Source organism: Neodiprion fabricii, chromosome 4, assembly GCF_021155785.1.
Source record: "Neodiprion fabricii isolate iyNeoFabr1 chromosome 4, iyNeoFabr1.1, whole genome shotgun sequence".
Lineage (NCBI taxonomy): Eukaryota > Metazoa > Arthropoda > Insecta > Hymenoptera > Diprionidae > Neodiprion > Neodiprion fabricii.
Window position 1 is genome coordinate 17,211,446 of NC_060242.1, and position 14,998 is coordinate 17,226,443.

At 39.2% G+C, this 14,998-nt stretch overlaps 2 protein-coding genes across 5 annotated transcripts; both read right to left on the reverse strand.

The window, feature by feature from the left end:
- Window positions 1-8,805: 8,805 nt before the first annotated feature.
- LOC124181235 lies at window positions 8,806-11,697 on the reverse strand. 4 transcript variants are annotated; one of them, XR_006870421.1, is made up of 8 exons: window positions 11,531-11,697; window positions 11,116-11,330; window positions 10,868-11,033; window positions 10,540-10,757; window positions 10,301-10,468; window positions 9,681-9,859; window positions 9,356-9,595; window positions 8,806-9,288 (listed from the first exon to the last, which is right to left on the reverse strand). XR_006870421.1 is itself a non-coding variant. In XM_046567591.1 (7 exons), exons 2-7 carry the CDS (start codon window positions 11,223-11,225, stop codon window positions 9,248-9,250), a joined length of 882 nt encoding a protein of 293 aa, XP_046423547.1. In that variant the 5' UTR covers window positions 11,226-11,330; window positions 11,531-11,697; the 3' UTR covers window positions 8,806-9,247. The 4 variants fall into 4 exon arrangements, 3 of the variants coding, with proteins under 3 accessions (XP_046423547.1, XP_046423545.1, XP_046423546.1); XM_046567591.1 differs by lacking the exon at window positions 9,356-9,595; XM_046567589.1 differs by having other exon boundaries at window positions 8,806-9,595.
- A 136-nt stretch (window positions 11,698-11,833) lies between these two features.
- Window positions 11,834-14,908, reverse strand: LOC124181231 (vacuolar protein-sorting-associated protein 36). The gene is made up of 7 exons (XM_046567581.1): window positions 14,832-14,908; window positions 13,654-13,913; window positions 13,394-13,589; window positions 12,962-13,320; window positions 12,717-12,881; window positions 12,425-12,640; window positions 11,834-12,344 (listed from the first exon to the last, which is right to left on the reverse strand). The coding sequence occupies exons 2-7, from the start codon at window positions 13,747-13,749 to the stop codon at window positions 12,174-12,176; spliced, it is 1,203 nt and encodes a 400-aa protein (XP_046423537.1). The 5' UTR covers window positions 13,750-13,913; window positions 14,832-14,908; the 3' UTR covers window positions 11,834-12,173.
- Window positions 14,909-14,998: the final 90 nt, after the last annotated feature.

Here is a 14,998-nt window from a genome sequence, read left to right on the forward strand (position 1 = left end):
AAAAAGGCAAGAATTTCTTCCTGCGAGCAGTACGTGCAGCAGTATAAACGACAACTGCGAAGGCAAAGGAGTAGAGGAGAAGAGAAATATTATAATTTACGAGGGCTGTCGTTCTTCGTCTCGGGGCGGATAAGAATTTAAACGGCTACGATAAAGAAAAAAAAAAAAAGAAAAAAAGAACGAAAGGAAGTAGGTATAATATTTCTTTCCGCGTTGAATTTTTCCTCGAAATGTGTATTGTAGTACATTATATTATATTATAATATATTACATAGTCGAGATTAAAACGTAATATCAATATAATTATAGAATATGTGTGAGAAATAAAAGAGGCGGGTGTGTGTGTGTGTGTGTGTACGCATAATAGAATGAATGTAAAAAGATATTGGTTTTAAAAACGAATGTGTACAATAAAATGAAATGCGAATATCTTTCATTTAAATACACGACGATGCCCCCTTTATTACATGAATATTGTGTATAGGTAGGTATATGTACACCACGTATATCGAGGTATATCGACGATGATGCACAAAATAAGGAGAAAAGAAAAAGAATCATTGAAAGCATGTTTATTCAGGATATACATATGATAATAATAATAATACAAACATTACGCATGCAGGCGTAATGATAAGAACACGAGCCGTGAGGTGATAAAAAAACAGAAGGATACAAAAATAAAATAAGAGAAGAAAGAATTGGGTATTTACTTACCTTTTCTCTTCTATCGAATTTATATAAATCTTACAATGGAATTTGTATGCAGGGTAAGAGAAAAAAAAAAAGAAGAAGGGAAAAAAAAACACTTGAAATTTTATACGATAAGAAACGAGTAGAAAACAAACAAACACAAAGCTGCCAGTAAAAAGATCAATTGCCATTGATCGTTACAGAGAAATTTTCATTCGCAAAACCGATATATATATAAGTATAAGGATGCTGAATAATGTAATAGGTATGATGGAAAAAGAAAAAATGGAAGAAGTGTTTCTTTTTTTCCTCTGTCTATGGAACCGATAATTTTTTTCGGCGATGTATTTTATATATAGACATATATTATACATGTATACCATACCGCGTTTCCAGCCTCTCACGCGTATAATAAAGAATTCAAAACATTTAGCGAGTGTTGCGTGTGTATGTGTGTATATATATATATATAAAACTATGTCTAGATATCACACACGGACGTCTGTCCGTCTGTCCGATGTCTGCTGCACGGCGATGGTGAGGAGTGAGTATTTTTAGCCATCGCAAAAGAAGAAAACGCGAACGAAACGCGAGGCACCCTTAATGCACCGTTAACACGAACGAAATCCCTTCTATACACTATCTTTCCTTCTCTAGCGCATAAGTATAGTTCGTATTAATATATATATATATATATATATATATATATATATATAAACCTACACATCGCGTCATCGTTGTCAAAAGTTTTTTACCTTTCGCATCACGACGCATGATTTTTGGTACATGTTGTACCCATGTGTTGGGTGGAAAAAAAATTTCAACAACGGATAGGGGTAAGAATCGAAATTATTGTTGATTACGAAGAAAATAATACATCGATGTAGATTAGATACCAAAACTGCAAGCATGGAGAATATATATAAGAATAATTTCAGACTACCTTGACTTCATTAATTCTTCGTTGCCGATCGTAGTACAATAAATCTAATGAATTCTCAACGTAGATGCAGAAACGCCAACGAAGAATCGAACATCGAGCGATCGAACAACAACGACAATAAGAAACGGAAGGGTCACGGGAAAAACGAACGAACGAATGGAAGAATCCTCCCTCGTCGCTTTAACAAAACGTTTACGATCCTATTCGCCGATTCACGGTAAACGTGAGATATGTGCATATAATGTATGTGCATGATCATAAGGCATGATGCGTCCGACGGCTAAACGGCGCCCCGTAAAACGAGATACCCGCATCGTTCGATCTCGAAAGAGCGTAAAAAGAGTGAAAAGGGGATGAGGAGAAGATCGTTCGTCTGCTAATTTAGCTTGGGGAGTGGTCTGCTACTAGTACATAGTACAGGGAAATTACCTTGACTTAGAACTAAATACACGTAAGGGTTCTTTCGCTATATTTATTGTTAATATGTAGGGGGAAATATTTTTTTATCATTTTTTGGAGAGGGTCCCGCCGTGCGACGGAAATTTTTTTTACATTTTTTGTTCGCAATTATGGCAATATAATGATGAATTTGGCTATATCTATATCTAATTGAAGATACACACAAGAGTCGCGTTATGCGCTCGTCGCGAGGTAAAAAGCAAACCAATCCGTTGGGAATAATATTTTTTTAGCCGATTTTTTTTTTTTTTTGTCGCACAGACAATTAATTGTTGTACCTCTATAACGGGTCATATTTCCATGACCCCGTTCAGTGACGCAAACATGTGTTTATTCATATATACATCCCTTCTTTTACTGCGTCGTCGATATAATGATAATTCAATTATGTACGCATTCGTTCGTTTCAAAGACTCTAAACTACGTCAACGAATGAAAAACACTCGGACAAGAGCTTTCTGTACGCTCTTTCCTGTTTTTCGCACAGGATTATAGACAAAACCGAGTTATGAAGCTCAAGCGGTAGTATAATAATAATAATAATAACAATGTATTATGTCCATGGCAATGTTGGAAAAATATTATGTGAATAGCAAATGGAGTACAGAAATTCTTAAAACTAATTATAGTAATAAATTAAGCCAAATACCTGAAGAGTTAACGGGAGTTAATGTCTAATGGCTGCCAACCTATGAGAATCATTTTTAATCGAATTGGTATCATCATCATCATCATCGTCATTATTATCGTGTTGCAATATTACGATATATATGGTAAAGTTCCTTTGTAGAAAACTATATATATATATATATACCTGTGTAAATTTTATATTGCCTCTTTCTGCACCCGGCTGCAAACCATTGTGAGGCTAATTGCTCTCGTCGCCGATGAAACCGTTGACGGGTGTAAATTCAGCGCTGATTCTACCGCGAGGTAAAGACACACACACACACACAAACACAACTCTTTTCTGTTAGGACTTTGGTTCACAATCGTTACGCGTGTATTTGCCAAGTTGATCCGAACCGAACGATACTTTCCATGGAATGTGCAAAAGAGAACGAAGTGAAGTTCGCGCTTAAACACAGCTTGCAGCCGTTCGATTGTTTGCCGTGGTTCAGAGAACTCGGGCCATGGAATGTGTTGTAACGCGAGTAGAATACACGCATACAAATGGCCCGTTGGCACCTCTAATTGGAGGCAAACATCGTCTGCGAATGCTGCTGCTCCTGCTGCTGCTTCATCGGGAAAACAGATGCAGGGGGGATGATGGCCAAAAGCAAAGAAATACCGAATCGCGGGGGCCGAAACAAACTACGATCGTCGCTTTCACTCCTGTCGACGGTCGTTAACTGACTAAAGTGCCGCCCCCTCACCATCGGCCTATTCTTATTACCTCGCTCAGTTTTATTTAACAAACGCGATTAATCGTTCATGTTTGTATACTTACCGTACGCCCGTTCAACTCACCAGCAAACTCGACGATTGGATTCAAAATTAATCATGGTGGTCGATGCACGCGTATATCATTACGCGATGCTCGACCGTCTTGAATGTCACCCCGCAGTCCGGAACGGTGAAGAATTGCGCGGTCGGTAAAGGAGTTCGACCAATTGCGATTTCTAGCCGCTAACCGTTGTTCAGCTCACGATTAAATTCGATGATCGGATTCATACTTAATCGGGATGGTCAATGCACGTGTGTATTATTACGCGATGCTTGACCGTCTTGAATGTCGCCCCGCAATCCGGAAGGGCGAAGAATTGCGCGGTCGGTAAGGGAGTTCGAACAATTGCGATTTCTACCCGCGAACTGTTTGTATTTTCAAATTGCGAATCGTAGTTCGTACGATTCCTCGCGAGATAACTGCCTGCATCTTTCATCTTTCGACGCTCGTTTGAGTTTTACAGCAATTTGACCAAGGCGTCGTGAATGTACACCGGTGTACATAAGAATACAGAGGAGGAGGAAAATTTTCTACTTCAGCCGTACGTTTTTTTTTTTTTAACTCTCCAGTTTCCAGGAAATCCCGACCAAGAAGAATTCTGTAAACGCGTACATACATTTATAGAATTGTGCGCGGCTCCTGAGATCGCTCTTAAATCTTATAAAAATTCGAACGATGTTGTCGGGAGATTCTATTTTCAAGTACGTAACAAAATTTGCATGTATACTGTATGGTATATACAATGTTCCGTGAATACGGGTATCGCGGGCCAACATTGAAGCCAGACTGACCCGTTGGCTGCGAAATAATTCACTCCGTTCCACATACATACAATATCTTATATACATATGTATACCTACAATATGTATTACGCGTATATACTGAATTGCCGGAGGGCTAACTTCATTTCGCTGTTCAGAGTCTAGGCATCCCAGGCCTATAGGTATACCTATGTATATGTATGTATAGTATACTCCAAGCTGTCTATGCGCATTATATCTTCGCCCTGAAGATTTGGCACGCACTTTATCTAACGGATCGTTGAACTTTTATGACGCAACATGCGGCACCAATACACGGGGCTTTTTCGTACAATATTACGCCCGCTCTCGTGGGAGTAAATCAATGTCTCAAGTTCTCCTAGAATTTCGGTATTACGCAACCTCCGTTTTCCTCACGTATGCAGACTGGAAAATGATGAGAAAATAATAATACATTGCACTCTCCAATAGACCCCCTCCCCCGCTTTCGTACACAGTTGCTGTCCCCGACTCCCCGGCCCTTTATCTTCGCAGCACAACTCTCGCAATACGGCCGCGCAGCAAATGCAATGGTTCTGCTATTTCTTTTATCACATAAACAAACTTAGTCCAATTTAAACACACAATATTTCATGTTCATCAACGTTAACATGAATAGTTACGTATAAAAAAAAAAAAAACAGTCGTTTCAATAAAATATTGACAGAAGTATTTTTTAGGGTAAAATAAAATTTAATTCCCATTAAATACAACATATGTAAACAATGTATCAGCGCGTGCATGAGAGACTGGCTCTAATGAGAGAGTTTAGGACTTTTTCGTGACGTGAAGCTTGCGCGCGATGGTGACTGGTGAGAATCAAGCGATTTCTGAAAAATCGCTTCCCCTCTTGCACTATTTCAGCCCTATAGAGATCGAACTGTACAATAGGTATATTAGGATGGTCTTCAAAAAGGTCATTTGTAAATTTCGGCAATCTCATCCCCCAAATCGGCTACAAATAATTCAAAAATAATTCCCTCATTTTTTCAGATTTTTATCTCAACCTTAACCCGATTTCTCCGTTTAATCTTTTTAAAGGGAACAGTACATCTAGCGGACGGAAATTTAACACGGCAGATCCTATATGACAGACAAGCAACCCAAAAATCACTCGGCATTGCCATGTTGAATTTACTATTTTGAATTTCGACATTTCAAGTCCAGATTCGTAATCAGTGACTAAAAAAACCACCTGTACAAAAATTTTACCGAGAACCGTGTGGTAGATTTACTGTACTCTTGAAAAGTGTTAAATGGGGAAACAACCCTCTGACGACACGGTTTAGAACAGCGATAAAAATCTGAAAAAATTATGGTTCTAAAATTGAATTATTTGGAGTTGATTTGGGGATGAGATAGTCGAAATTCAAACTTAATTTTTCTGATGACCACCCTCAAGTATGTAAATTTGTGTATCTAACATAGGTGCGTTATAGAAGAAGCGACCGAAGAAAACCGAGATAACTAATTGATCACTCATTCTCCAATCGTGACTAATAAATTGAAATTAATTTCACGCACCCCAAGTGCAGACGCCCTGCATCTATGGGGCGAATAATAAATACGGCATATAATAATTCCCAATTCACATTCAGTCCGTTGTACATAGAAACGAGTGTACCTTAAGGTACTAAAGTAATTGGGTGGTTAACCGCACGCGACGCATTCGAATCCGTCAATCCCTCTGCTCGCTCTTTCGTTCATTGCCAAAGAAAGCAAATTGCCATCGTCCCGTCTGCGCGGGCTTCTGGGGGAATTATTTTGGCACCCCATTCGCCTCAAGGGTGGTCTACACGGCTATTATTTTCACCGACTTGACGCAGTTACGTCCGATACAGTATAATACAGAAGCACACATGCACGATGGGCGCGGATCCGTTGGTCACCCGATAAATGACTCACTTTCCTCGAGGAGTATATCTACCTATGTACCTCCGCCCTTTGCCGTATCGCGTACGCCTATAATAAATACCGTCTGCAGTACATAACCCAGGCACATGCACGGCATTCATGAATTGCTTCATTCAGCCCCTACGAAGAAAAAAAGAAAAGGAACGCGACGGGATAGAGAAGAAGGAAGAAACGGAGCTAGGATGGGGACATGGGGTGGAGGGAGCCTCAGAGGAGGTCGGTCACTGCGCTTACAACCATGAAAAATCAATGAGTCGTAGTATTTTCGCCTCTTAGTACGGCGCCTCGTGGTCTCAGCCATGCATCGCGTGCATAAAACCTCGAAATCGTACGCACACAAGATCAGGAGAAACATTTCTTTCGCTTCGCGTATGCGTGTGTGCGATTATTCGCGTTAAATAACACCCTACAAAGCTTCACGGCATAATGTATGACACACACGTGATATCACATGCACCGAAAGCGATTTTTAGTTCCGGTTATCGCTCCGTCCTTAACTATTTTCGTTTTTTACCACAATCGAAAAATATAGTTCTAGGTAGAAAATGAAAATTGGTTTTTTAGCTGTTACCAGAAAGTCTATAGTAGGATCCGTTACTATTCTTTCTCATTACGATCACTGTTACTATATCTTCTTGTAACTGTCGGAAAAATTTAATGCTTATGCAACAATAAATTGACGTTAAAGACTTGTTTAACTAAAAAAGTAGAGTAAGCCTCAGAAACTGATTTTGCGTTGCAATTACCAAAAAAGGAACGACAATAGCGCAAAATGGTTACGCGTATCTCGTTTTTCGTAATTCCAACAATATTAGAACAGTTTTTTTTAACGATACCTGTTTTACTGAATTTTTCTAGTTAATATAACAAATGAAATTTTTCTCAGTGCGAGAATGAGTGTGGCAAAACAGTCACGCGTAAAATATGGGTAAACGTATGTATGTAGAATGTTGCAGAAAAAAATATTTTGCGATTTTCCACCATGGCACCCCCTAAAACGTTTGCTTAGCGATGGTGCGAAGATGAGCGATCTACGTTATGTGGAATATCGCGCTCAGTTGATTTTACACAATTTTTTAAATTTATGAAGTATCGTGAATGAAATTTAATTTGTACTGCTTACGACAATCATAATATCAATTTGTGTTACAAAGCAGCTTGTAATATTAAGTCTCCAGTTGATGCTTCAGCAGTGTTTCTGACTATCTTTTCGTTATTAATTCAATCTCATTAAATAGTTATAATTTAATATGAACTCTTCATTTAGGAGAATAAGATTCTCGGTTCGTATATTGTTATGCTATGGATCGTAATCTTTGGGTTGAATATAAATCTTAGGAAAGAAATAATAATTTAAGCGCTATAACGTGTTTCATTATGAATTCAAAAAAATTTGAAAAAACGTGAAAAGTCATATAAGCACGATCTTTCACACAACGTTGAACGCTCATCTTTTGACACAATCTTTCTTTTAACCCAACGAAACTTAGAGGGTGCCATGGTGGAAAATGGTAAATTATTTTTCACTGAAACATCTTAATGTAACGTCCATACCTACGAATTTCACGGTGCACGATACGATACGTCGGCACATTCATGACATCTGTGCGTCGCAAAGTATTAACATGTGTAATCGGAAAGGCACAGCAAAGAGAAAGATGGATGGAGAGGGAGACAGCCAGGGAAGTAAACTCGAGTTGGACAAAGACGCGTATGTTACGTGTGTAAAATACGTACATGTACACGTAGAGATGCATGCACGTATGTATGTGTGTGCTGTCGTGAAGATCAATACTTACTAAACACTATTCAACGAATCCAAGTTTATGCCTAGATTACGCCTTCATGTAATTAGCCAATTTTTTGTCCACAAGTTGGGGTGTAATTGCAGTCGAAAACCGATAATAGTACATTATGCAACAAGGGAATAAAGTCGAAGATTATTCTCGCAGCTGGGTTTGCGAGGGCAGTAATCACCCGAGGAGATAATCGACTTTTGTTCCTGTGTTGCATATAAGACACCATTCCCGACTCAACTCTGGCCTGGTTATTGACTTGAAAGTCTTTTCCTTTTATGTGCAAGTGTGATCCTTTTATTAGTTTGAAAACTAAAATATTGTTCAAAGTTTATGAGAATACAGCAAGAAATAGTTCAAAATTGAAATAAAGGAGAAAACCAGAAAAACTGAACAACTCATTAATGGGAGGAAAGTAGCACTTTTTTCCCGCAAACTTTTAACTTATGATGTAGCATTCTGTTCAAATTTTCATTTCTCTGTTTTCAGGAAATAAAGGAAGTTATTATAATCACCCCGAAAATGAAAAGTTGAGTTTTCACTAGATCTCGATGTTTCGGCTGAAGGCTGGAAATTGGGTAGTAAAGTTCTCTTTCTCTCTTCACCCTCGTTCACTGAATTGGAATTAAAAAAATAACTTTGAAGGCACTTTAACCGTTCGTCGCAAACCATATTCCGCACTTTTCATTCGATTTTTCCATTCATTCCTTGTTGGTGTGTTCAAAAGAAATCAGCATAGCCTGGATACCTATATGCGTAGAAAGAACATCAGTCTGTTTTATTCAATGAATCACCAACTGTACAAAATTGATTAATCATTGTTATTATTAATATTATTGTTTAATTTAAGGGGGAAAAATATGTGTTCTTTCTTTTCTTATTAGATTTGTAAAATATTCCTTACCAAACACCAAATTTTCGAGACCCAATTGATCACACTTGAATCGAAAAGAACATTTTATTTCTTGCCGATTCGTTTCAACAGATTCAATCAGGGCGACATGTGTGTTCGTGTAATCAAAACAGATTCTCGTGCCATTTTCCATCAACGTAGGAAGAAAGTAATGACAATAATTGATCGACAAATATACTAATGCACACACCTAAATATGTCAGCTCTATTCGTTATTAGTTAAAATAATTATCCAACTATTACAAGTTATTCCCTATTATTGTTATTGTTGTACTTATACCTTTAAGTCTTCTCTTTCTTTTTATCCTTCCAATAACCAAATCCTGAAATCATTGTAATTTTACTAAAATATATATATATTTATATTATACAATTAATATATGTATATACCATGCCTGAGAGACACCGTACATAAGTTCTTGTCACCTAAGATTGACACTTTGTCGCAATGATACACACATGGCGTATTATAATCGAAATAAATTCGAACTTATTCAAAGAAATCAGCAACCTCTGCCAGTTCACGAACTCGGGCCTGTTCGTGTGCCCAACGGTCTTCCGCTAGTCGTTCACTGACAGCCCACTTATCATGATAAACTCTTTGACCGCAACCAGGACACTTTTTCCCTCCTATAAAGAAACGCAGTGGTTGTGTCTTTTTTTTTTCAAAGTAAATATACCAGAGAGAATTACGAGAGTAAAACTTTGGAAATACCGTGAAATGGAGGAGTTTTCATATACGTTATGAGGCATTGCTGATGGAATAAGTGGCTGCAGTACAGCCTCTCGATGTGCAAATCTGCCGTCTCGTCGATTACCGCATCCTCCGGATTCTGAGGAAGACAAGCATCTCTGCAGAGCTGACAATGCTGGTTTGGAAGAGTCTTGGCAGATCTTAATAACAGATAAGTTACACTGCTTGTAAAAAAGCTGGTCAAAACATTCGAGTTTGTGGAAACTACTGAGATATAATGATACTGAAATGCTCACTGCATGGCTCGATATACGGCTGGCTTTCTGGAGAGAGAGACATAGCTTGGAGATGAAGCGCTGTCTCTTTTGCACCGGTGCAGTCTTTCACAAAGTTGATACACGGGAGATCAGTGCCTCTTTCGCACGTGTTTTCTTTCGGAAATCAGTGACATTACATTTTTACCTAGACTGTGTGACGCTCGCGCAGTAGCTAGTAGAAACAGACACCACTTCACCTCTCAGCAATCTCTCTCTCTGGAACCCTTACCACCGCAGTGAGCGTTCCATATTATTATATTTCAGTGGAGGAAACTAGATTAGCGAAAATATTTTACAAACATATACCCTGAGTCATCCATTTACCTTATGAGAAAAGATACAACTTTGCAGAGAGAGGGCGAAGGTTTGAACATCGGTTGATTAGGGAGCTTCTTTAACGGAGGTTCGACACATCTTCTGCCGAGTTCTCTGCCCTGCCCAACTAAATGACGGGTGAAAACAGGTGGGAAGTTAGTGTCGATCTCTTCCAAACTGAAATAAGGAAACATCAAGTGACGAGAAATAAGAAATACGGAAATTATTATACAATATCCCAAGCTTACCTAACTGAAATTTCAGGATAATTGTCAGGGACCAATATTTTTGTCTTAAAATAATAAAGTCCTTGATAAACCTTCAAGTTGATATAGGAACTTTTCTGTTTCAACTGCAGTTTGTCGCGTTCTCCAAGAAGCTTTTTCAATGCAGATATTTCGTCGTAACAACAGCAGAGTGAATTTTCGTGGATAAAATTGCTGACAAACTTCAAAACAGGCAGGACCTAGTAAATCAGTTTGAATTTAGTAGGATTAGCTATAAACCTCTGCGAATGGTTATTATAAGATGAAAATGAATGCTCTTTTCAAATAAATAAAGAAGCAAATAAATCACCTGAGCTTTTCCCAAGATTTTTTTACACTCCTGTTCGCACACATTGGTCAAGCCAGCCAGCAGATTTTCAGACAGAGTTTTACTCTTCAATTCAATCAGCAACGGAGTTTTGGGATAATCTTCCGGAAATTGAGCACATACAATGATTTTCTTAAATGACGTCTTTCTGCAAAATGTTTCGACAATCATGCAAAGGATGACAAAGCTGATTTGAAATAACCAGAGTCTCAGAGTTGAACGATTCTTACGTTATTTCGATCCGAACCATAGTTTGGAAGCAGGAAACGATTCGGCTACCTTCGACCACATTGTGACAAAGTTTGGAAACCTCTTGCAATTCATCTTCAATAAATCCCATGGAAGTCGTCTTAAGCGATAATCGAAGGCTGTAGATTCAGGACGGTCAGGACTTCGAGCGAAATGTGACTGAAGCCATTCAGAGCATCATTGGACCCCGTTAAGACTGGATGGGAGAAATAAAACAGAAAGGTCACGTTTTTATTCAACCGATAAGTGAAACGTTACGGCTGGCAAAGAGTTTTAAATACCGCGAGAATCGTTCGAGCTTACAGCAAAGCAACGTAAGCATAACCTCAAAAGGTGGCAGGAGTTTTGTTTACGTAACGATATAGGCTAGACGCAGAGACCGGTTTTCATGCTTACCGAAATCCTTGAAAGCTCACGAAGCGATTGTTTGACCTCGATAAAATGTGGAAAACCCGGCAGACGGCTCGAAATCGAATTTTATAATTCCACCCAAGGCCACGCGACCTTCGCCAGCAGTTCCCAATCCACTCTACATGCTACTCTGTGAACCCACTATTTACCAGAAGACGGCAAAACAGAAGTTGCAGCGATCTTCCGCGTGAGTCGTTGCAATGCTGGAAACACATAGCAGGACTTTCGTTCAAATTGTTTCGGGTAATTATAGAGCATAAAACTTTTTTAAAACAGGGTAAATTTATGGTAAAATGGTAAACAATTAATATACAATAGTTGTGGCTGTACCTTATGAGTAGGTTTTTTTTTCAAGCTATTCGCAAGCAAACTGTATGTAATTAATATACGTAAAGGCACAGAAATGTACAAACAGCCTCTCCTTCAGCTTCGAAGTGGTTGTGACTAAATTATTCGATACTTGACATCTAGACTAGGTCTTTCTGCAGATTAACGAGCTTCAAACTGTCTCGTATTATTATTATCATCGTTGTTATTCACACTTATCACTTAACTCAAGTTTTCATTCATCTCGAAAACCGTATTGACGGCTCGTAAGTTTCTAAAATATCGCCAGGCTCCTGATCACTCAACACTGAGTGAGAAAAAGATTTGGATAAAACCTCAAAGCCTCTATAGAATCGTCTCTACAGGCTTTTCCGTGTTTCTCTGTGGCGATCAGCCTCTCGCGTGCCAACAGAATTGATATTCCTGCAGACTGAGCGAGCTCCTCGACAGTTATCGATCCCTTCTCTTCCAGCTGAAGAGAAAAATACTGTGAGTCTATGTGAACAAGCGATGCGTACCAAAAAAATCGTCCAAAAAAATGTCACGACGTACCAATGCTTCCACAGATTCAACAATGGCAGTCTCGTTATGAGATTCCAGCTGCAGGACCATTGCTCCGCTCTCAAAAGTTCTGAGGATAACTGGCAATCGAAGTGGAGCCAATTGTCTGCTTGCATTCAGCACATCCTCGGGAGATAAAAGTTCCAGACCTCTTGCTCTGTTGACTCTACAATAAACGTCTGTCAGTGCCATCATGCCACCAACTTCCTGGAAAAGAAAACGAATAAACTTAGAGTGATCTCTGAAGTCAAGTTCAGTTCAGCCATTTTGAAATTCTGCAAACCTTCAATGGCTCCTCTAATATTTGTGACAACTCTCTAGCTAACTGTCTGAAATACTCGTTACTACTCTTGTACGCGTCTCTCGTGACAGGGTCATCTATGCCTAAGCTCATGAGGTACGACTTAAACCTGACCGTTTCATCCTCGGTTATGTCACCTTGTTTTTCCTGAAAAAGAGATTCGGTGTCAGTGAGAGTCCCCGCCGCAACAGAATGAGCGAGAGAGAGAGAAGAAAATTTCTACCAACCCGTATTTTATTGGATATGGTCTTTGAAATGGAGACCATGTCCTTGGCCATTCCCATGAGCTTTTGGAGGTCCTGAAAGGCCATAGATATGCTTTCATCGGTAGCTTTCTGTCGCTCTTGAAGGCTTCGTTCTATTCCAACAATTCCAGTCCTTGTTTTGATCATTGGCAATTGTCGCGAACTGCTTGACTCGGCGCTCGAGGTAGGCGATTGGGGCATGGGAACCGAGGTAACAAGTTCCCAGGCCCGCTTTGTAACCGCATCAGCAATGTAGCTGATAAAATTGGGATCGACTCCTTCTTTGAAAGATAGCTTAACAAAATTGTTAACGCTGTAATTAACAGGACCGGGCATCTTGTCTGAAATATGATTGATTGCAGAGCAGTTTGACAAGCCTGTAATGCGGTGTATGTGAATATCTGAATTAATTACCAACAGCAGCTTCGGCCAGATGTAAAACGATTTTTTTACTACGACCAAACGAGAATGGACCAGGCGTTTCCTCCTCAAAGTATACAATATATCGCAGAGAGAGGGACAGGCACGTAAGGCCTCTCGGAATTTCGCCGGGCCGACCCCACAGGATTCTGTAATTTGTTAGGACCAGTTCACCACCCTCAAATGACGTCTGTCAAAAGATAAAATTCGCCAGGTTATGTTGTTTTTGCTTCGGAGAGTTCCGACTCGATTACCTTCGTGTCTCCGTCGTAGAGCTTCACAGCCTTTTCACGTTTAAGGAACGCCTCGTTGGCCTGAAGCCGTGCCTCAGCATATTCAAATCTGTTCATTGTTACTAAAAATCTTGCCCAGCCCGCGGTTGAGACATCGGTTTTATGTTTAGCTAGGTTAAGTTCGTTTCACACCAACCATCATCTGTTCAATTATTCCTCCGACAGTTAGCGCCACTGTCTATGATCTCGAATATCGAGCTTCGAGTATCGATATATTGACTCTGTTCAACAATCGAATACATTTTTGAAAGTGTGTATGTCTTACAGTGGCCTTGGCCTCTAGTACGATTTATTTTTATTTTTACGCAGTGTATATAGATATGTGGGTATGCACTACAAGTATAAAGCTGAGCAGTTGAGCAAAAAATCGGCTCATAGCTGTGTGCATATTTCCATAGGCCTAATACATACAACTAAGCGTGAAGTTAACTCTGTTCACATGAAGAATATTAATTACATATTTGTTTCACGTGGCATACGGCATTTATATTGCAGTATTGCACTGCAGCACGATTTATAGGTATATAGAGTTACTCGGTTACACACTGTTACACACAGTGAGAATGATAAAAAAATAAAAAAATACGAAGGTGAACTCAATTTGCACCAACTTCCGGGTACAGTCTGTTACCCAGCCCATCTTCAGAGATGTAATGATAATGATTATCTAACCTGATTGACCAGTCAGGCATAATTTTATTCAGAAATCGGCGTATATCGCGCGTATTTAATTTATGTATTCATTGCCGCGGAATTGTAATGTATGCGGGTATTTATATGTATTAAGAATTCTGGCGAGGAGATAAAGGTAACGGTTGTCATCCCAGCGCGCTTCTCATTTTATTGTTAGGCGATGACGCACACCTGAATCGCAAAACTGTAGATTCGTTTCCTGGGTTCAGGAATACAGCCCGCTTAAACGTTGAGCCAGGTGGATATATTATCATAACTATATTTAGCATTTGAGACCGAAGCTACAACTAAGAATTATAATTACGTGAAAACGTACAGCCTAGATATGTCTGTATACGCCAGTTGTAAACTATTGTAATATCGAAATGATTATGTGACTGTGAATTACAATCAATTCTCGTTACAATTTAACCTGACTATTTACGACTGATTATAACTATACCCACATGTCTTACAGATCTACACGGCAATTAAGAGGGAAGAAAAATCTTTTCCTCACGCGTCTGTATAATACTAACGACCTCGGCATGTTTGCGTCGACTGATCACTGCTCGCTGCTATTCGCAGAAAAAACAAACGACGATATAGGTGTGCTTTATTTGAAAAGAAAGTT